Source organism: Taudactylus pleione, unplaced genomic scaffold (assembly GCF_031769625.1).
Source record: "Taudactylus pleione unplaced genomic scaffold, aTauple2 ptg000647l, whole genome shotgun sequence".
NCBI classification, from domain to species: Eukaryota; Metazoa; Chordata; class Amphibia; order Anura; family Myobatrachidae; genus Taudactylus; species Taudactylus pleione.
The window spans coordinates 4,448,474-4,472,343 of record NW_028285049.1 but is presented as its reverse complement, the minus strand read 5'-3'; the positions used below and the strand labels follow the sequence as shown (position 1 = coordinate 4,472,343).

At 45.4% G+C, this 23,870-nt stretch overlaps 1 protein-coding gene across 1 annotated transcript in view; it reads left to right on the top strand.

Annotated features, from left to right (window-relative positions):
- The window catches only part of PLCXD3 (phosphatidylinositol specific phospholipase C X domain containing 3), a 107,618-nt gene that overhangs the window by 50,928 nt on the left and 32,820 nt on the right, over positions 1 to 23,870 (top strand). The window contains exon 2 of the mRNA XM_088455237.1: positions 15,819 to 16,527. Coding sequence (XP_088311363.1) covers positions 15,819 to 16,527 — 709 coding nt within the window. The remainder of the gene's footprint in view (positions 1 to 15,818; positions 16,528 to 23,870) is intronic.

Sequence of the window (23,870 nt, the reverse complement as noted above, 5' to 3'; positions counted from 1 at the left end):
TAGATGTAGAAGAGAAACTCCAGTTGTTGTAGATGTAGGAATAAATTCCCAGATGTTTCAGAAGTAAAGTCAGGGTGGGCATGAATATGCCACAAACATGCATGATAGTTTCCTGCGCTATTAATAGTTCAGAGAAAGAAGGATGGGTAAATAGATAAATAACGGGTGTTTGAATGTAAAAAGCTGTTGTTGTGAAATACAAACGGGCCAGATTAGCATATTGCTGATCTGTATAAATATAAATCTGGTACTAAAAATCTTGTAGCAGCCCTGCAATAAAATATGTGCATCTCATTATTACTACATTTTTGTTCTGGTTACTATTTTTGCTGCAGTGTTGATACATTATTAACATATAACAGGTGTAACTTTCTTTCTTACTATATTTTTCACATTTTTATATTTCACATAATTCCAGACTCTCTTTCTCCCCCATTTGTATGACTGGAGAACTAATCTCTTATCTCTATACACAAGTCATACCTCTTCCATGAGAGCCTAGCTCAGTGCATCCGTAGCTTACTATCTCATAGTCCCGCTTTGTGGTGAACACTTATTATGTGAACAATAGCCTTGTTGCTATGTCGGAGAGCTGCCTGTTCCTGCAGTGTGACAGAACACAGACAGTAATAAGTAGGATTCTGATGATCATTTGTGATGTAAAATTTAACAGCGTTATGCTTGGAGCAAAATGTAGCTTTGATTCACAGAGGTCCTGATCTTCTTTATCCACTCAATGAGCAATGCTCAAATTGTGAGGCGGGCTGCGCTGGTGAGGCTCGTCTTCGTGTAAAGGGAGGCCCATTTAACTCAGCTAATTAGAAACACATAGGTTAAATTGAAAGAAACGGAGAAGCAACACATGGCAGAACAGCAAAAGACCTAAGAGATATATAGATACTATACATATAAGTGATTTATTGATTATGTGAGGATTTAGAAGCCATTAAATTGATAACTTGCACCAGTGTCCTATAACTATTATCTGACTGCTGTAAAGAAAAAGATGATATTTGTCAGCGTGATGGCATCAGTGGTGTTACGATGGGGACGGGGTAAGGGACATGCAGGATTGGCAGCCTGACAGCTTTTTGAAAATAATATAATAACATTTAAATTCTGTTTTAATAGATAACAGATTGTTCTACGGTAGGCCAGGCTTTTTAGTTAGACATATTTTATATATATATATGTCTATGTATGTGTGTGTGTGTATATATATATATATACAGTCAGGTGCATAAATATTGGGACATTGACAGAATTTTCATATTTTGGCCTCTATTCACCACCCCAATGGCTTTGAAATGAAACAAACAAGATGTGCTTTAACTGCAGACTTTCAGATTTAATTTGAGGGTAATTACATCCAAATCAGGTGAACGGTGTAGGAATTACTGCGGTTTCTATATGTGCCTCCCACTTTTTAAGGGGCCAAAAGTAATGGGACTATCAACTCAAAAGCTATTTCATGGACAGGTGTGGGTTATTCTCTCATTATTTCATTATCAATTAAGCTGGTAAAAGGTCTGTAGTTGATTCTAGGTGTGACATTTGCATTTGGAATCAGTTGCTGTTGACTCTCAATATGAGATCAAAAGAGCTGTCACTATCAGTGAAGCAAGCCATCATTAGGCTGAAAAATCAAAACAAACCCATCAGAGAGATAGCAAAAACATTAGGTGTGGCCAAATCAACCGTTTGGAACATTCTCAAAAAGAAAGAACGCACCAGAGAGCTCAGCAACACCAAAAGACCCGGAAGATCCACGGAAAACAACTGTGGTGGATGACAGAAGAATTATTTCCCTGGTGAAGAAAAACCCCTTCACAACAGTTGGCCAAATCATTAACACTCTCCAGGAGGTAGGTGTATATGTGTCAAAGTCAACAATCAAGAGAAGACTTCACAAGAGTAAATATAGAGTGTTCACCACAAAATGTAAACCATTGGTGAGCCTCAAAAGGAAGACCAGATTAGAGTTTGCCAAACAACATCTAAAAAAGCTCTTGCAGCCGTCGCTATGGGTCTCGCACCAAAGGGGGCGTGCTGTCGATGGTGAGTGACAGCACGTCCCCTTTGGTGGGCGTGCCGGGGGCGTGGCTGCACAGACAGAAGCGTTCTCTACTGTCTGGGTCCGGCCTCACTGACATCACTAGTGATGTCAGTGGGAGTGCTTTTGGCTCTGATAGAGCCAAAAGCACTCCAGGGCTTGCGGCAGCGAGACCCTACCGCAAGGTCTCGTCGCAAGCCCGATGGTCGCGATGGTCTTGACCATCGCGACCATCTTTTTGGCCGCTCGCATAAGCTGTGGGTGGTCACCCACAGCTATGCGAGCGGCCAGGAGGCCACTCCAATAATAGGTAGGACGGCCCTGATTCAGAGCGAGCGCTCTTGTCAGAGCATCCGGCTCTGAATCAGGCCCTTGGTCCCGATAGCTACCACCATCTTCAGGCTGCTTTTATCATCGGACAGGAATCTTCGGGATTCCACCCCTGCGGCCTGTAATGCTTGCATGTGTGGCCATTCACAGGATAGCAAAAGTTAACACTTTACTTTTCAGTCTTCACCATACTGGGCAGTTATTGCACCCACTGTTCCAGCAAGAGGTTTTTTCTTTCAATATATGGAGTTTATTTACTAAGCAGTGTTAGGAGAAGTGAAAAGTGAAGAGTGAAAAGTGATAAGGTGCCAGCCAATCAGCTCCCAAAGGTCCTTTTTCATACACAGTCTGTGAGATGACAGTTAGGAGTGATTGGCTGGCACCTTATCACTTTTTACTCTTCACTTTTCACTTCTCCTAACACTGCTTAGTAAATAGACCCCTATAGCTCTTAAAAATCATCGCTTATCGCTGCACTATTATTTTCTGGGTTATAATGCGACGGGTCTTAAACATACTTGCCTACTTTTGAAAAAAGCATTTCAGGGAGATTGTGAAAGCAACACCTATGAGTGTGGAGCATACATGCCTACCCTCCCGGTTTTCGCGGGAGGCTCCCGATTTTTCGGGTAACCCCCCGCACCCCCGGAAGGGTAGGCATTTCTCCCGCATTCTGCCCACTTCCTAGTGAAGTGGGCAGAATTAGGAGAATACCCGCGGCAATCGCGGGTCTCCGTGAAGGGGGCGGGGCTTAAGCTGTGATTCTGCATGAATCACAGCATTTGGCCCCGCCCCCTATGTAAATTGTGCCCAATTGCGGCAATTTTACAGCGAGGGGGCGGGGCTTAATGACGCAAATTGTCAAGCCCCGTCGGCCCCCTGCTGCATCTCTTACCCGGGCTTCTCCCGGGAAGAGAATGTTAAAGGTAGGCAACCCTGGTGTGGAGGTAATGTTGGCGTGTACTGCTACATCTGAGAGGTGTGTCATAAAATTGTCTGATATACAAATGTAATAGAGCCCCAAAGCAGTTAGTACTATATACTTGTTGATGAAAACACACTGATATTTTTCAGAAAATGCATGTAGCCATAGGGATCATTGTTCCTTATAACCAATGCAGGGAAATGGTACAAATGATCCCATTTTAATATATACAGGTTGAGTCTCCCATATCCAAAATGCTTGGGACCAGGGGCATTTAGGATATGGGAATATTCTGTATTTTGGAATATTTGTATACCATAATGAGATATCTTGAGAATGGGACCCAAATCTAAACATAGAATGCATTTATGTGTTATAAAAACCTTATACACACAGCCTCCAGGTAATTTTATACAATATTTTAAATAATTTTGTGCAGAAAAACAAGTTTATGTACATACATGAAATTCATTTATGTTTCATATACACCTTATACACAGAGCCTGAAGGTTATTTTATACTGTATTTTAATAATTATGGGGGTCATTCAGACCCGGTCGTTAGCGCCGATGCGCTCGGACCGGGTCGATGGCCCCCCACAGAGCATGCGCACGACGGCGTGAGACCCGCTACGACCGACAGCGCTGGTCGTAGCGGGTCTCGATCCAAAGGGGGCGAGCTGTCGATGTTGATTGACAGCTCGCCCCGTTTGGAAGGCGGGCCGGGGGGGTGGCAGCCCAAACGGAGGCGTTCCCATGGGAACGCCTACCTTTTGGGGGCGGCCCCACTGACATCACTAGTGATGTCAGTGGAGAGCTTCCGGCTCTGACAGAGCCAGAAGCTCTCCGGGGCTTACGACATGGGAGACCCTACCCTAGGGTCTCGTCGTAAGCCCCGATGGTCGCGATGGTCTCTGACTATCGCGACCATCACCGGAGCGGTCGTTAGAGCTGTGGGTGTTAACCCACAGCCTAACGACCGCAACAGAGGCGGGTGGTCAGGATGCAAGTGGCCACCCAGTTTCTGAGCGACCGCTTGCTTCCTCCGACCGCCTCTGAATGAGGCCCTATGTGCTTTAAACAAAGTTTGTGTACATTGAACCATCAGAAAGCAAAGGTTTTACTTTCTCAGTCATGCTAAAAATATTCCATATTTTGGAATATTTGGATATGGGAGACAACCTGTATATGTTATTTTTTTATAAAATAGCTTCATAATGGGGGTAAGGTGCAATCAGAGAGATTACTAGACTCTTTAGGGAGTCAGGGAGAGCTACTATTTTAGGGAGTCTCCCTGACAATTAGGGAGAGTTGGCAAGTATGATCTTATGGCCTTATTCAGAGCCGCTCATAAGCGGCCGCTCGTTCGCTCCGAGCGATGTTCGCACAACTGCGCCTGCGTATGGGTTGTAATACACATGTGCGAACCATTGATTGCGGTCGGAAATTGTGTGCTCGCAAAATAGCGAATGCCTGCTAATTTGAGTGACAGGATGAGGCATTTGTGGGTGGTAACAGGGGAAGGTGCTTGAAAACGGGGAGTGGAGAACCGAACGCAGGCGTGCCAAATGGTCAAAACCGGCGTTTTAAGGGTGTGCATAATTAACAAAGCAGCATCATCGACCACGTCACTTGGTTGTCTTTTAGCCTGAACTGCTCGCATGATTGCGGTAGGAAAATCCAACCGCAAGCACTGCGAGCAGTTCAGACGCCTTTCGATGTACTCGATTAATCTAATAAATAGCGGAGATGACGTAGGATGCGAGCGGCCAGGGGCGTTTTATAAAAAATAGCGAGCGCATGTTTCGTTCGCTCGTTCAGACATAGAGGCATCAACAGACCGCAAAGAGCGAGCGCTCTATTTAAATATCCGGCCCCTTTTTCTGAACGAGCGAGCGCAAATAGCGTCCGGCTCTGAATCAGGCCCTTAGACACAACACACAACTCCTTCCTCATTTTGATATTAACATTAGGATTCAGTTATAGGTTGTTACCTGGCCCAATCTTTAGTAACAGGATTTATTAATTATCCCAATCTTAAAATCTGAATTTGCTGCCTGCGTACTGGCTGCTTTTATTAGTGTAAATGGTTGATGATTAACATTGTACCTTATAAAAATCAAGAGTGATGTAATGCTCCAGCTGCTTTGTACTATCTGCCATTATAATTGGATGGCTTAGGTGTCCTAAGGCGGTTATGAAGCAGCGGTGTTGTTACTGAAGGCATTGTGAAACCTATCCAGTTACCGTTTCAACAGAAAAAGTACATATCTGATATTTTCTAGTGCCCACACCTGTAATAATATATTGCAGATCATTGCCATGCTGATTGGTATCATATTTATGCACAACCAATTGGCGCAGAACTGACATTTTTGTTGCCTTTCAAGCTATTGGGGCCTATTCATCATACCTTAAAAATCAATGGAGGTAATTAGGTTTAGAATTCGCATGGAGTTCTACCTAATTACCGAAAGAATTCATCATTCCTCCTCCCCATAACTATCTATTCCGAAAAGCTGTCATTTTTGCGATGACAGCTTTTCGGGAAATATATACTTTTCCCTCTCTACTCTAAGTTACCGCAGCTGTAATCAGTGCTGCACATGCGCTGTTACATTCGTAAACCCAGCGCATGCGCAGCACTACCTGCAGCGGCGGTACGTTTGTGTGCCCCCCCCCTCCTCCCCCTCCGCTCACTCCCCCCCCATCCCGCACTTACCTGCCGCGCAGCAGCCTCCGGCTCCGTCCTGCTGGTCTGACACGTGGTCTCCCAGCACACCACAGTACTGTTTAGAAAAAAAAAAAACTTTTTTTTTTCTAAACTTTATTGTGTTCTGCTGGGAGAACACAGTGTGTGAGCAACCACCGGAGACAGAGGAGGGACCAGAGCGCCGGTGGGAGCTGCGGGGGACCTGTCCAGCTGACTGCAGGTAAGTGTCACCTGCTATTCGCCACCTCATAGTGGCAGATAGTACCTCCATCAAATTCCGAAAATACATCTATTTTCGGAATTTGATGAATCCCATAATTTCCATATCCCCATAATAATGTATGGGGAGTGTGGAAATGAATGCAGAGGGACTTAGCAAAGAGATATCAGTGTTATCTTCTGTGCTAAGTGTCATCATGAATACTAAAATAACGTTATTTAAGGAAAATATCCTTAAAAACTTTATTTTAGTGTTGATGAATAGGCCCCTAAGTCTTGATCAAAATATATACAATCAGTTCGTAATTACTTGTTCTGTGCAAAAACAAATGTAAATAATGGACTCCAAGATGTGTTTGTGTGCCAGCAGGAATCAAGGATTTAACTTGCCCCAATCGTGTGCCAATTATTCAATTTGACTCACCATTCACATGGCCAAATTGGCGAGAGGTCTAGTCATTGAATGGTTGTACAGAACAAATGCATCTTCTGTCAGCAGGTGACAAGTTTGTATAAAGAAATGAGTGCAGCAGTCCTGGCTATTTTAGAAGAAACTGTCCCCAAACAGATGTGTGTAGTGATCTAAAACAAGCGCTGATCCCTATTAACATGTTCTCAGCATCTAGAAGATGATGACCCCAATTGTCTTATAGTGCTGCAGGGTCATTACTGCAGCCTGGCACACGGGCCTCTTGGTCCAGGGTGGCCACGCCACATATGCTGCACCCACACAGATGCCATGGTCCTGTAGACACTGGCACAGTCTACTAAGCAATTGTGCTGGTGAGGGGGGGTGGGGTCCGCACAAATTCTGCACATATGCCCTCTCCCCTCCTAAACGCTCCTGTATGGCTGTGTGTGTAGTCATTGTCAAACTCCTCTTGAATTTAAATTTACGTGTTAATCATTCAAATTAAAACAATTGTCACACAAAGGTCCGATAGTGACACTGTAAAAACATTACAAATAAATCTTTATAAAATATGCCAACCCAAAGTGTATATAAATAAATTAGGTAATGACATGTTTTGCCAGTATGGATGCACATAACCACGTTTGTGTTGTAGATATTTCCTCTTTAAATATTTTGCTGGGACGAAAACCACAGATTACACAGATACAATTGTCGCTGCCTTTGCGAAGATTATCAATAAAAATATATCATATATACAAGTAACCGTACCCGGCTAGGAGAGAGGATTGTGCCTCCATGTGTCAGTAGCTGGCAGATAGGATTGATGTTGCTGTATTGTTTCTTGTCTAAATATATATATATATATATATATATATATATATATATATATATATATGCTTGTTCTTTACAGCTGCCGTTCAGGCTTCTGGCAGTGAAATATTAAATGGGCATTATTATTATTATTATTACTATTATTATTACTATTATTATTATCCACACAACTGCACGAATCATTACTATGAGCTATTAGAGTCATTCACCTTATTTATTGTCATTGTCAAATAGCATTGATTCATCCATCAAGGATCTGTCAAATATGGCTGCACACAGGCTCGGTGGGGAACTATGGGGGCGCAATTACTGCTCCTGTCTGTTTGCAGACAGTTTTAATAGATGTGCGACAGGGAATAAATGACCATCTTGATCTGGCAGAACTTGGACAGAGAAAGCATGCATGCCCCGATCAGTATACACTGTATGACAGGGCTGTTCTGTCAACAATGAATCCCATCCATTCCAATTGCATTATTTATCGGCAAAATGATCAGTTTGACCCCAAATACAGGGGTAGACACAGGATTTTTAAGGGTATATATGTATATATATTAGGGGTGTGCACCGGCCACTTTTCGTGTTTTGTGTTTTGGTTTTGGATCTGGATCTTTCTTCGTGTTTTGGATCTGGATTGGTTTTGCCAAAACCACCCTTCCGTGTTTTGGGTTCTGGGTTTTGTGTTTTGGATCTGTATTTTTTTTAAAAAAAGCATAAAAACAGCTAAAATCACAGAATTTGTAGGTTTTTCTGCTCCTATGCTATTATTAACCTCAATAACCTTAATTTCCACTCATTTCCAGTCTATTCTGAACACCTCACACCTCACAATAGTGTTTTTATGTCCAAAACGTTGCACCGAGGTAGCTGGATGACTATGCTAAGCGACACGAGTGGGCGGCACAAACACGTGACCCATCTAGGCGTGAAACTGCAGTGGCAGACAGGATGGCAGTTTGAAAAACTAGGCCCCAAACTGTACATAATGCAAAGAAAAAAAAGAGGTGCAAGATGGAATTGTCCTTGGGCCCTCCCACCCACCCTTATGTTGTATAAACAGGACATGCACACTTTAACAAACCAATCATTTCAGCGCCAGGGTCTGCCACACAACTGTGGCTGAAATGATTGGTTCGTTTGGGCCCCCACAAAACAAGCTGGCAATTAATGTGTCCCTGCACAAACTGGCTCTATGGAGGCAAGATGTCATCCTCATCCTCCTCATCCACCGATTCCTCACCCTCTTCAGTGTGTACATCCTCATCCTCACAAAGTATTAACTCGTCCCCACTTGAATCCACCACCACAGGTCCCTCTGTACCTTCTGGAGGCTGGTCTCCCTGGAAGAGCTGATAATTCATTTTGATGAACATCATCTTCTCCACATTCTGTGGAAGCAACCTCCTACGCCTTTCGCTGACAAGGTTCCCGGCTGCACTAAACACTCTTTCGGAGTACACACTGGAGGGGGGGCAACTCAGGTAAAATAGAGCCAGTTTGTACAGGGGCCTCCAAATTGCCTCTTTTTCCTGCCAGTACAGGTATGGACTGTCTGCCATGCCTACTTGGATGCTGTCACCGATGTAATCCTCCACCATTCTGTCAATGGTGACAGTATCATATGCAGTGACAGTAGACATGTCAGAAATTGTTGCCAGGTCCTTCAGTCCGGACCAGATGTCCAAACTTGGTCCTGCCTGTCCTGCATCACCGCCAGCGGGTTGCTTAGGATACCTAAGTTTTTTCCTGGCAGCCCCAGTTGCAGGAGAAAATGAAGAAGGAGCTGTTGACGTGTCACGTTCCGCTTCAGCTGACAGTGTGTTCACCAGCAGGTCTTTGCACCTCTGCAGGCTTGTGTCGGCCGGAAAGAGAGACACCACATAGGCTTTAAACCTAGGATCGAGCACGGTGGCCAAAATGTAGTGGTCTGATTTCAACAGACTGACCACCCTGGAATCCTGGCAAAGCGAATGAAGGGCTTCATCCACAAGTCCCACATGCCGAGCGGAATCGCTCCGTCTTAGCTCCTCCTTCACTTTCTCCAGCTGCTTCTGCAAAAGCCTGATGAGGGGAATGACCTGACTCAAGCTGGCAGTGTCTGAACTGACTTCACGTGTGGCAAGTTCGAAGGGCTGGAGAACCTTGCACAACACGGAAATCATTCTCCACTGCGCTTGAGTCAGGTGCATACCCCCTCCTTTGCCTATGTCATAGGTGGATGTATAGGCTTGTATGGCCTTTTGCTGCTCCTCCATCCTCTGAAGCATATAGAGGGTTGAGTTCCACCGTGTCACAACCTCTTGCTTCAGGTGATGGCGGGGCAGGTTCAAGAGTGTTTGCTGGCGCTCCAGTCTTCGGCACGCAGTCGCTGAATGGCGAAAGTGGCCAGAAATTTTTCGGGCCACCCAAAGCGTCTCCTGCACGCCCCTGTCGCTTTTCAGAAAATTCTGCACCACCAAGTTTATTGTGTGAGCAAAACATGGGACGTGCTGGAATTTGCCCAGATGTAATGCCCGCACAATATTGGTGGCGTTGTCAGATATCACAAATCCCCAGGAGAGTCTAAGTGGGGTAAGCCACTGGGCGATGATTTCCCTCAGTTTCTCTAAGAGGTTGTCGGCGGTGTGCCTCTTACTGAAACCGGTGATACACAGCGTAGCCTGCCTTGTAACGAGCTGGCGTTTCTGAGATGCTGCTACTGGTGACGCTGCTGCTGTTGCTGCGTAAGGTGATACATCTACCCAGTGGGCTGTCACAGTCATATAGTCCTTAGTCTGCCCTGTTCCACTTGTCCACATGTCCGTGGTTAAGTGGACATTGTGTACAACGGCATTTTTCAGGACACTGAGGACACTTTTTCTGACGTTTCTGTACAGTCTCGGTATCGCCTGCCTAGTGAAGTGGAATCTAGACGGGATTTGGAACCGGGGACACACTACCTCCATCAATTGTCTAAATCCCACTGCACTAATGGCGGATACCGGACGCACGTCTAACACCAACATAGCAGTCAAGGCCTCAGTTATACGTTTTGCTTCAGGATGACTGCTGTCGTACTTCATCCTCCTCGCTAAGGACTGTTGGAGGGTCAATTGTTTAGTAAAAGTAGTGGTGTTCCTACTTCCTCTCTGGGATGATGAACGACTCCCAGCAGCAGCAACAGCAGCAGCGGCAGCAGTAGGCGTAGCAATGCAGGATCCTCCAGAGGAATCCCGGATAGGAGAGTCAGTCATGCCAGTGACATGGCCTGCAGGACTACTTCCGATCCTGACTAAGGAGGAAATTGACGAGGAGGGAGTTGACGGTGTGGTTTGCAGGCGCTTGGATACAACAGGACAACGGGATTTAGGTGTCCCTGGACTGCTTACGGTCTTAGCCAAAGTTTCTGAACTTGACAGTAACTTTTTATGAACGCGCTGCAGGTGCCGTATAAGGGAGGATGTTCCTAGGTGGTTGACGTCCCTACCCCTACTTATTTCACCTTTACATATGGTACATATGGCAAGACAGTTGTTGTCCGGATTTGGATAGAAATATTGCCAGACCAAAGAGGTGGAATGTTTGGTCTTCTGCCCAGGCATGACCGTGATGGGCTTTTTCATCCCACGGACAACAACTGTCTCCCCCGGAGCCTGATTTAAACAAACCACATCACCATCAGAATCCTCCTCGCCAACTTCCTCCTCAGCGCCAGCTACACCAGTATCCTCATCCTGTTGTACTTCAACAGTGACATCTTCAATTTGCATATCAGCAAGTGGACTGTGGGTGCTCCTTTCAGCACTTGCAGGGGGCATGCAAATGGTGGAAAGAGCCACCTCTTCCCGTCCAGTGCTGGGAAGGTCAGGCATCGCAACCACCACCACACTTGGACTCTCCTTGGGGATTTGTGATATCTTCTTAGAAAGCACAGTTCTTCGCTGTGCTTTTGCCAGCTTAACTCTTTTGATTTTTTTAGTGGGAGGAGGGCTTCCATCGTCATGTGAAGCTGAACCACTAGTCATGAACATACTAGGGATCGACCTTAGCCGTTCCTTGCCACTCCGTGTCGTAAATGGCATATTGGCAAGTTTACGTTTCTCTTCAGCTGATTTAAATGTCTTTTTCAAGGTCATTTTCCTGAACTTTGCCATTTGGGATTGTATGTGCCCTCTACTATGACATTGGGCATCGGCCTTGGCAGACGACGTTGATGGCATGTTATCGTCTATGTCATGACTAGTGGCAGCAGCTTCAGCACTAGGAGGAAGTGGTTCTTGATCTTTCTCTATTTTATTTTTATCGGAGAAAGTTTGGTCCTCCATTTATGTTATATCGATTTGATATATACGTGCGGCTAAACACAGAAAATAATTTTTTTTTTGGTTTGGACTGGAGTGTACTTTGTGGGTTACAGCACCCTTTAACGGTCAAGCCAGCCGGCCCTTTACTTATGACACAGGCGCACTCTTGGCACTACTTTGTTGATGCACGTGCGGCTACTGCGCACACAATTCACAAACACAGAAAATAATTTTTTTTTGGTTTGGCCTGGAGTGTACTTTCGGGGGTTACAGCACCCTTTAACGGTCAAGCCAGCCGGCCCTTTACTTATGACACAGGCGCACTCTTGGCACTACTTTGTTGATGCACGTGCGGCTACTGCGCACACAATTCACAAACACAGAAAATAATTTTTTTTTGGTTTGGACTGGAGTGTACTTTCGGGGGTTACAGCACCCTTAACGGTCAAGCCAGCCGGCCCTTTACTTATGACACAGGCGCACGCTTGGCACTACTTTGTTGATGCACGTGCGGCTACTGCGCACACAATTCACAAACACAGAAAATAATTTTTTTTTTGGTTTGGACTGGAGTGTACTTTCGGGGGTTACAGCACCCTTAACGGTCAAGCCAGCCGGCCCTTTACTTATGACACAGGCGCACGCTTGGCACTACTTTGTTGATGCACGTGCGGCTACTGCGCACACAATTCACAAACACAGAAAATAATTTTTTTTTTGGTTTGGACTGGAGTGTACTTTGGGGGTTACAGCACCCTTTAACGGTCAAGCCAGCCGGCCCTTTACTTATGACACAGGCGCACGCTTGGCACTACTTTGTTGATGCACGTGCGACTACTGCGCACACAATTCACAAACACAGAAAATAATATTTTTTTTGGTTTGGACTGGAGTGTACTTTCGGGGGTTACAGCACCCTTAACGGTCAAGCCAGCCGGCCCTTTACTTATGACACAGGCGCACGCTTGGCACTACTTTGTTGATGCACGTGCGGCTACTGCGCACACAATTCACAAACACAGAAAATAATTTTTTTTTTGGTTTGGACTGGAGTGTACTTTCGGGGGTTACAGCACCCTTAACGGTCAAGCCAGCCGGCCCTTTACTTATGACACAGGCGCACGCTTGGCACTACTTTGTTGATGCACGTGCGGCTACTGCGCACACAATTCACAAACACAGAAAATAATTTTTTTTTTGGTTTGGACTGGAGTGTACTTTCGGGGGTTACAGCACCCTTAACGGTCAAGCCAGCCGGCCCTTTACTTATGACACAGGCGCACGCTTGGCACTACTTTGTTGATGCACGTGCGGCTACTGCGCACACAATTCACAAATACAGAAAATATATTATTTTTTTAGCACTTGGGGGGAGCACCCCTGATGGACAGAGCACCCCCTGGACAACACTACAGCACTCCTTTAGGACTGGGACACTGCACAGGACTTTGGAGTGGACACAGCCCCTATGGAGAACTGACTGCACAACACAGTCCAGCCAGCCCCTATGGACTTTGAAGTAGTGGACACAGCCCCTATTAACAACAGCAGCACAGCACAACACAGCCAGCCCCTATGGACTTTGAAGTAGTGGACAACAGCAGCACTACACTACACTACACTACACAGCCCTAACTCCCACCCTCCCTCTTCACTGTCCACAGCCGAGTGAGAAAATGGCGCCGACGTGTGTACCTTATATAGGATCCAAAACCCGCGAGACTCGGAAGGCGGGAAGATGACGTTTTGCCTCGATTTCAGATCCGAGTCAGGCGGGAAAAGTCGAGCCTGACTCGGATCGGACTCGGATCGGGGGGGCTCGGGGGGGTTCGGATTTCAGAAATCCGAACCCGCTCACCCCTAATATATATATATATATATCAGGGATGTGCAGGCTCGGATAGGTTCGAATTTGCACGCCGAGTTCATATTTTTCCCTCAAAAAAACGGGTCTCAGAGAGAGACAAAACGTCATCTTGCATGGACAAACATCATCATTCCTGGACAAAAGTCCAGGAACGATGATGTTTGTCCATGCAAGATGATGTTTTGTCTCTGTATGCACTGCCTCGTGTTTCTTCCCTTTCAATAGTCCCCGTATCCACTACACAGGTAATCAAATTCTAAAAAACAAGTAGAAGGGGTGCCATAGTGCATTATCTCCAGTTTTTATTTAAACATGTTTCAACAAACATAGGTTAACGTACCAAATAGAGCGGTCAAACCACCGCAGGTGTACAGCACATGAAAACCACGTCTCCGGGAACAATCAGGTTCACTTGTCGCAGGACTCGTAACACAAAGCAACGCTAGGCCACGCCTCTATGCGTTTCGTCACTTGGGCTTCGCCAGAGGGCTGACGAAGTCCAAGTGACAAAACGCGTAGGGGCGCAGCTGCAGGACAGGTAGCAGATGGGGTCGGCCAGGCACCATGTAATTAGGTCCCTCCCCCTAGTGACAAAATACCATGATTTGTGGGTCAATCGCGAGGGGGTGGGGCCAAAATGACACAAATCTAATGAAATCGTGTCACATTGACTCCGCCTCCTCCAGATTGACCAGAGGGGACGGGGCTTAATAAACATGGTGCCTGCTCTCTCTTCTGTCAGGAGGGGGGGTTGTGGGTACTCAGAAACCCCCCCTGCATGCAAACAACCATATATACTGGGGAAAGATTTATCAAATCCTGGAGAGTGATAAAGTGGAGACGTTGCTCATAGCAATCAATCAGCTACTAACTGTAAAGTGACAGTTAGGTGCTGATTGGTTGGTGCTTTATCTCCTTCCAAGATTTGATAAATCTCCCCCTATATACTGTCCTCACAATAATGGATGCCCTGCAATTACATCCCATGCCTCCTGCAACACAGAAATAAGAGCACATATTTTACACTCCATGTAAGATATATATTAATTTTCAATTTATAAATGATAAATAAATTATTATACATATATTGTACTTTTATTTAGGTTATACAGTTTCAGTCTTTGCTGTTGTTTGTTATTGTTATTATTTTTTTTAAATCTTCTACAAAGCAATAATTAAGGGTGTTTTTACTTTGTACTGATTTACTGTAACTGTTATTAGGTGATTGTTTTCAGTCTGCGCATGCGTCCGAGTTGCTTGTTGCATGTATCCCGAAGGTTAATGCTGGGGATGCAGAGAGGTGGAAAATCAGTGAGCGTCTCTGGGTGGTAATAGGGGGCTGATTAGCAGGACGCAGGTGTGTCGTAGCCAGCGACTGTGACATACTGCTCCTCCATTGGGTGCAATGACTGATGATTCGTTGCGAATTGGCAGATTATCGCCGCAGCCTGCTAGCGTCTCTGTACAAATTTCATCAGCTGTGGCATTAGCATAAAGTCGCAGTAGCGCTGCATAAAAAGTGGCAGCCACGCCATCATTCCTGTCCGCCTCTGAATCAGGCCCATAGAATGTATTCCGTTGAAATGTTTGTCGCATGCAGTTGGCCGATGTTTTTCAAGCTTTCCTGTCACATAACGCATGCGTCCCGATAGTCAGCGTTCAGAGATGTAGTACAGAATCGGATGCAGGGTCCGTGAATTTTAGTGTGCATTCCTGGGACATAACGGGGTGGCTAAGCTGGTGCGGGCGTGTCGCTGAAAGCGGCTGCGTCCAAAGACGATGAACCGCTTACATAGGGGGCCATAATGAGAAGGAGAGACTGCGCCTGCCACAGGGCTGGTGCCGATGGTGGCATCTAAGGGCGCACAGTGACAGAAATGCGCTTTCTCAAGACGCTGGAAGTGTCCGTCTCACTTTTGGGAAACTATATTAGTATTGTTATTATTTTTTATTACTATTATTACTTTATTCAAATTTTTATTTTATTTATATAGATAAAGTACCCTCCAATCAGTTCCTGTCATTTTTCAAACACAGATTGGTTAGTACTTTATCTCTCTCCGCTTTATCTCTCTCCAAGGCTTGGCACATCTCCCCCATAGTGAGCATCTTAAAACGCCTCATCTACTCAATTATTTCAAAGCTTGAATGAATATTAATGACACAATTTCCTTCAATTTCAGGGTCACACGATTCTTTCAGCTTCTACATTGATGAGGCGTCTCCAGTTGGGCCCGAGCAGCCAGAAACTGTCCAGAACTTTGTCTCTGTGTTTGGTACAGTTGCCAAGAAGCTGATGAGAAAGTGGCTGGCCACCCAAACCATGAACTTTACCAGCCAAATGGAGGCTGGAATAAGATATTTTGATCTGCGGATTTCGACCAAACCCAGAGACCCGGATAATGAGTTGTATTTTGCTCATGGTTTATTTAGTGCCAAAGTCAAAGAAGGTCTTAATGAGATTAATGCCTTTCTGTCTAACCACAGCAAGGAAGTGGTCTTCTTGGACTTCAACCATTTTTATGGCATGCAAAAATACCATCACGAAAACCTGGTTCAGATGCTTAAAGACATATTTGGGAACAAGACGTGTCCCGTTATTTTTGCCCAGGAAGTAAGTCTCCAGTATCTTTGGGAGAGGAATTACCAGATCTTGGTCTTCTATCACAGCCCGGTGGCTCTCGAGGTTCCATTTCTTTGGCCTGGGCAAATGATGCCAGCACCCTGGGCCAATACCACAGACACAGAAAAATTAATTCAGTTTCTGCATTCGTCAATTACTGAACGGAGGAAGAAAGGTTCATTTTTTATTTCTCAGGTGGTATTAACACCAAAAGCTAGTACTGTGGTCAAGGGAGTCACAAGTGGTCTGAGAGAAACCATTACCGAACGGTAAGTGAACCATTGAGCTTTAACTGTAACTTATACCATGGCCGTGTGGGAAACGTATCAAACATTATAAAGACTAGGACATAGCAACCAATCAGCTTCTAGCTATCATTTCATAAAATGTAATATGTTAATGATAGCTAGGATCTGGTTGCTATGGGCAACTTCCCCATTTGTCCTCTTTAGAAGGTTTGATATATTTCCCCCTGTTAGAGGTCATTCTTAAATTGTTAGTAAATGAATGTGTTGTTGATATGCCACTACTCCATACATGCCTACTCTCCCAAAAGTTGCGTGATGCTCCCGATTTTTCGGGTAACCCCTTGCCGGAAGAGTAGGCATATCTCCAACATCGTGCCTTCTTCCTAGAGAAGTGGGCAGGATGGGCAGATTTTACGGGGAATTTTCAGATTCGCGAGTAGCCCCGCCCCCTAATCACAGGTCCGCAAATCGCAGCCTTTTCCTGTGGTGGGACAGGGCCTAATGACGTATACAGTTCAGCGCCGCCCCCTGAAGATGTCAGCAGAATCTCCTCTCCGGGCTTCTCCCGGGGTGGAGATTTACAAAGTCAACAAATATGCACTATTCTGGTTTATATGCACAGTCACCCTTCTAGGTGCGTTTATCGATAGAAAAGATGCACCCAACGCTCTCACCAAGCACCTCTATTAGTCTAGTGAACTCCAGAAACCAGCATTTTGTGTCACATGTCTCATTTGGAGAGTGATCTAGATATTCTGTTCATAGAATGCGCAACAATGATCGATAGGGGATACTTACATATGAGGGTTAACACCTACACGATTGCTTGTACACTATCAGAGGGCTATTATGTAGGTACAGAAATAAGCCCTCCTCCCACTATCACCGAAGCAATTTATCAAATTGACGTTCTCTTCCTAGAAATTGTCATTGCAAGCGCTCATGGAAACTGTGGGCCTGATTCAGAGCCGCTCGTAAGCGGCCGCTCGTTCGCTCTGAGCGATGTTCGCACAACTGCGCATGCATATGGGTCGTAAAGCGCATGCGCAAACCAGTCATTGCGGTCGGAAATCGTGCGCTCGCAAAACAGCGAGGGCTGCTAATTTGATTGACAGAATGTACCGTTTGTGGGTGGTAACAGGGGAAGTTGCTTCAAAACGGGTGAGTGGAGATCCGAACGCAGGCGTGCCAAACGGTCAAAAGGGCGTTTAATGGGTGTGCATAATTAGTAAAGAAGCGTCATCGACAACGTCACTTGGTTGTCTTTTAGCCTGAACTGCTCGCAGTGATAGCGGTAAGAAAAACCTACCACAAGCACTGCGAGCAGTTCAGGTGCCTTTCGATGTACCCGATTAATCTAATAAATACCGGAGATGACGTGTGATGCGAACGGCAAAGGGGCGTCTTTACAAAATAGCGAGCGCATTTTTCGTTCGCTCGCTCAGACATAGAGGCATCAACAAACCGCGAAAAGCGAGCGCTCAATTTAAATATCCGGACCCTTTTTTGGAACGACCGTCCGCAAATAGCGTCTGGCTCTGAATCAGGCCCTCTGTGCAATGTATAACATTGACAATGCAAGATGGAATACACAAGATGATAATAGTAATAATAATAATAATAATAATAGTTAATGCAACACAAATCAGACCCATGATCACAGTCTAGACTCTGAATTCAAGCAGCAAAAAGGAGTCAGCTAGAGAGATGGTTGACGTGATCCACGCCAAACAGTACTGTCAATGTCTCTACATAGGAAGTGACATTGAAATTCAAGTTCTTAGCTTGAAATTCATTCATTAGTTTGAAGGTTCAAGCAAAATAAAGGTTTAGATACCAATACTAATATAATACAAAATTGCTTTTACATATTAAAACAGTTTTTTTCTATTTGCTCTGTATTCACATTTTATCGCTTTCCAGTGCCAGAAAGAACTGCAAAAGTCACCACTAATCGGGGGTATTTATTGTTCAAATGTGATTCCTATTTATTGGTCAGATCGATGCTGGTGCTCGATAATGGAAAATTAGGCGCTGGGTCCTGTTTAGGAGACAAATTGGTGTTGCATTACAGTATCCTCCGACAGTCAATTTACTGACGGCCAGTAAATCTTCATCAACAAAATCTTGATTAGTAAAATGTGACAGTCCTAAATTCTGCTTAGCCCCCTATTGTTAGCCCCTGGGGCCCCTTCTCAGGAAATGCTACTAGTTTCTGGGGCCTATTCATCAACACTAAAATAACGTTTTTAAGGACATTTTCCTTGAATAACGTTATTTTGGTATTCATGAACAGACTTAACACAGGAGATATCACAGATATCTCCTTGCTAAGTTCCCCTGCGTTAATTTCCACACTCCCCATACATTAGTACATTAGTACATTAGTACATTAGTATGGGGATGTGGAAATTATGGTATTCATCAAATTGATGCAGTTACTATTCGCCACTGTGAGGTGGCGAATAGCAGAATCCACTAACCTGTATCCGCGTGTGCAGGTCCCCCGACGAGTCCCTCCGGCGCTCTGCTCCGTCCTCAGGCTCCGGAGGCTGGTCAGACATGTGTGCTCCCCAGCAGAGCACAAGAAAGTTTAGAAAAAGAAAAAAAAATTTTTTTTTTTCCTAATCTGTCATGTGGTCTGCTTGGAAACCACATGACAGACCAGCAGGACGGAGCCGGAGGTTGCTGTGCGGACAGGTAAGCCGGGGGCGGGGGGGAAGGTGAGCGGAGGGGGGAGGGGAGGGGGGGGGGTACAAAAATTAACGCATCTGTAGGCAGTGCTGCGCATGCGCTAGTTTTACAGATGTAACAGCGCATGCGCAGCACTGTTTCCAGATGCGATAAGGTAGTGTAGAGATTGAAAAGTATCTATTTCCCGAAAAGCTGTCATCGCAAAAATGACAGCTTTTCGGAATAGATACTTATGGAGAGGTGGAATGATAAATTCCACCTATAATTAGCTAGAACTCCATGAGAGTTCTAAAGCTAATTATCTCCATTGAATTTTTACGTTTAATGAATAAGCCCCTCTGTCTTTTGTACATTTTAGAACTCCGTAGATAATGTGCCTGTAAAAGAATGTTGTCAGTCAGTAAATTTTTCAGTAAAGAACATTTTCTAGGGTTGATGATTTTGCCACCAGGAATATTTTCCTGACAGCACCAGTTCTAGAAAAATACCCCAGTTGTCTTCCAGACGAGTTAATGTTCCGATTTGTGGATACATCACAAGACTGTGCACGCTGTTTTCAGAACCATCCACATCTATAGAATTAGACGGCAGAAGGGGTGATTGGATGCACCTTTGTGTCGATTTTAAAAAGTCTATTACTAACCCAGCCAAAAGTCTGTATTATATGACCCGGTGTTGGATAGTACAGCTCTGTTGTTTTCTATTAACCTTACAGGACACGGTTCACAAGCAGTCACTGCGATGATACATTCAATAAGAAAAGAATAATTGTGCCGATGTGTAACACATACGGAGTGACTGGGGAGAGTTTACTCAGCCGAACAAGAGATCACATAATTACTCATCAATCACATAACTCATCTTTCCCATTCAGACATCTACAAGTCTTGTATTAACAGGGGGCACAGAGTTGAGATAGTGGTTTATTCAGATTGTCGCTGTATAATCCAGTCAGTGTCTGGAAATATGAAGACTGAAGGGGCTGTGGGGGGGAATATTATTCAAATGCATTAACACAGATGAAATTGCATTGCGTTCTGTAAGAGAGGAGGAGAATATTCCACATTTGATTTTTTTTTTCATTAGAAGTTCCCTATTTTATATAGCAGTCCTCTTAAGGAGCTAATCTAAAAAAAAAATCCAATTTACGTTATCAGCGCGAGAGTGAAAACGCACATTCCTTTATTTTTCAGATGGAAATGTATTCTGCAGGCTGCAGATAGATCTCTAGTTAAGACGCTGATTAGCAGTCAGTGGCAGCAAAACGCATCTCACACTTCACAATTATATCTTGGTGCTCAAATATTTGTTTCTCGAAGGTTTGTCAGCAATAATGTAAAGTCCATTGTTTGTCTAATTAATGAATAATACCACAGACATACAGAAAGCTAAAAGAAATATGGGCCCATAGCACGAATATTGTTTTTTCATTGTATATAATATTTCAACTATTTTTGTGTCACAATGGGATAAGCTGGGCATTCCTTGCTCAATATGGCACCTGCTTAGGAATGCATTCAGGGGTGCAAGTAGCTAAGGGGTCTATGGCCCTGATTCAGACCCGCTCGCTGCCGGAGGCAGCTTGCATGTCTGAAGGGCGTTTTTTTGTGTGTGTGTCCAGCCTCCTGGCCGCTCGCTAAGCTGTGGGTGACCACCCACAGCTTTAGCGAGCGTTCAGGTGATGGTCGCGACCATCGCGGCTTGCGACGAGACCCTTGTGGTAGGGTCTCGTCTGCCGCAAGCCCCAGTGAGCTTCCGGCTCTAATAGAGGCGGAAGTTCACTAATGACATCACTCGTGATGTCAGTAGGGCTGCCCCCCTCCGTTTGGCTAGCCACCCCCCCTCCCCGCCTACAAAACGGGACAAGCTGTTGGTCAACATCGACAGCCACCCCGTTTGTAGCGAGCCCCGGAGCGAGAGAATTTCTCTCTCACTCCGGGGCTTGCGCACTGCCCGGCCATCGACCCGCTTGCGAGCACATAGCGCTTGCGAGCGGGTCTGAATCAGGCCCTATGTACTAAGCCTTGGAGAGAGATAAAGTGGATGGAGATAAAGTACCAACCGATCAGCTCCTAACTGTAATTCTTCAAACATAACCTGTAAAGTGACAGTTAGGAGCTGATTGGTTGGTAATTTATCTCCATCCAAGGCTTAGTACATAGACCCCTACATGTTTTACAGGTGCTCTCTTTCTGTGCCGCGTGCACACATAAATGGGCGCGGTCACTGTCGACATGCCCCCGTTTCTTGGCACTCTGGAGGGCATGCCCAACGCTCTGGGAGGAGAAAGGAAAAGTCGGTAAGTATGTATTGTGAGCAGGGGCTGGTTGGCAACTTTCAGCCTGGGGGGCAAACACAAGCAAGTGGCCCCGGCTTTTCTACCAGTACATTGTGAAAGACTCCGAAGCTTGGCCCCAGTAGGGTAACGCCATCTTCAGACGGCGTTACTCTATAGTAGTCTATGGGCTTTAGCAAATTCTTCTGGAGAGGGGTGCTCCGGATCTCTCTCTGTTGGCCCATGGTGACATACGCGCCGGCTGACAGCCGGACATGCACAGAGTGCACTGAGGACCCAAATCAGAAAGCTTCCAGCTCTTCACCAGGGCAGGATCTTATCGGAGCCCGTCTCAACGGCAAGAGGATTTTAGTAAATTTGCATGAAAATATTAATTTACACATTGCGACTTTGGGTGTAAAATATTTATCACATCCGCATGAAAAATGCGCATTGTGATAAATATGCCCCTTAGTAACAGAAAATTGTGCCTACCTGCCATCCTTAGGGTCAGTTTTGTGGTGTTGAATGTGATTGGTCCCCTGTCCATCCACGCCAAATCTGATCGCAGCCACCAGCCAAGCGGTAAAGGGGGCAGAGGCAAACACGCTTGTAGGGGGCATAGGCACAGATGGGATGGGGGGCAGAGGTACAGATGGGAAGAAGGCAGATACATATATGGGGAGGGGGATGAAGCTCAAATTTTTCAGGCAGTGAGAGAGACCGTATAGGAAAGGTGACAGTGGGGGAGACTGCAAGAGAAAAGTAGATAGTGGGAGAGACTGCAGTGCAGGGGATTAGGGGACATTGGGAGAGACTGCAGAGGAAAGGGGACAGTGGGAGAGACTGCAGGGGAGAAGAAGTCAGTGGGAGAGACTGCAGGCGAGATCACGCATGCGCACAGGGAGGTGGTGATGAGGCAGCAGAGGGATCCGCTCGGATCCCTCTTCGCATCTCCGGAACTCCTTCCCATAGGAAGGAGTGGGGCTACAAGAGCAAGCGTCATCTGAAGATGGTGCTTGTTCTCGAGTTTTTTGAATACCAAGGTGGTCCTATAGGACCCCTTATGATGAACTGCCCGGTAACTTTAATATGCGGAAAGTAGCATTTTCGCATGGTTACCAGGGCCATTTATCGTTTGATGAATAGGCCCCTAAAAGAGATAGACTCACAAGATGATGATGCCATCATATCGCGAGACCACAGTAGCTCCTCCGCAGCGATGACTGGACTGGAATAACCCCCATCCCACCCTCCCCGCGCTGCAGCTTGACAGCAGTGCAGCAGCGGCCATAGTTCTGCACAATTGTACCGGCACGGGGAGCAGATGGCACCCTGCCCCCCGGCGCCCATACCGCCCCCGATTATGAGCAAGAGTGTCTGTTCATGTGTTTGGGGTCTAGTGGTGGTTCTACTACAGTGGGTGCATCTGCTACAAGGCCAGGAGGTATGGGTACCAATGCTGGGCAATAGGCTAGTCAGTGTCTAATGAAAAACAAAACAGTGATGAGCTGACGGGCACAGTGGGTCTGTAAGACTTGTCAGGTCTGCAAACCTCAATGCTATTGTTTGTAAACACAGTTAGAGATATGCGCGTGTTTTGCTTTTGGTTCTAAATCATCGTCGTGTTTTGGTTCTGGTAAAACCACCCTCAAGTGTTTTGGTCGGATTCGGTTTTGGATTTCTTTAACATTGATACAAACAGATAAAATCATGTAATGCGGGCCTGTTTTTGTTCCCTTAGTATTATTAACATTAATAACATTCATTTCTAGTCATTTTCAATACATTTTGACCACCTCACAGCACCTGAATTCAGAGACATAAATGCAATCCAAAACACGCCAAATCTGGTTTTTAAATCCACGTTCGGAATTGCGACCGGAGTCAAGCCTAGGTTCTACGCGGAACCCCAAAGCGATTTTGAACTGGGTCTCGATTCGACCTGGAACCCCTAAGTTCAGGTGTGTTTGGTTTTCTCAAATTCTCTAAGCACAGTGTATGTTACAGGTGGTGAGTGGTTGCTTATTAGAGGCTGTATGTTATTACTTTGCAGAGAAGGTGCTGTTTGGCGGAACAGCCTATGGGACCTATTTAACCAATAATGTGATTTAGCTGCATTACATTTCTTATCGCAGTATATCACAGCTATAACAAATGATTTTCTCTGCTTATTGATCAATAAACGACAGCAGCTTGAATAAGATCCTGTTTTGGCAAATAGTCGTTTACTGCCAGAATCTGACCCTGGTTATGGCCATACACGCATGGAAAAGATTGCGGTACAAAGGTGGTGAGAAGCATGGATCCTCCTGGGGTGGGTCAGGAGCAGTGGCTGATTTTACCTGGGGGCTGCAGTCCCCCTTCATGGTAAAATCTGCCACCTCAAGTGAGG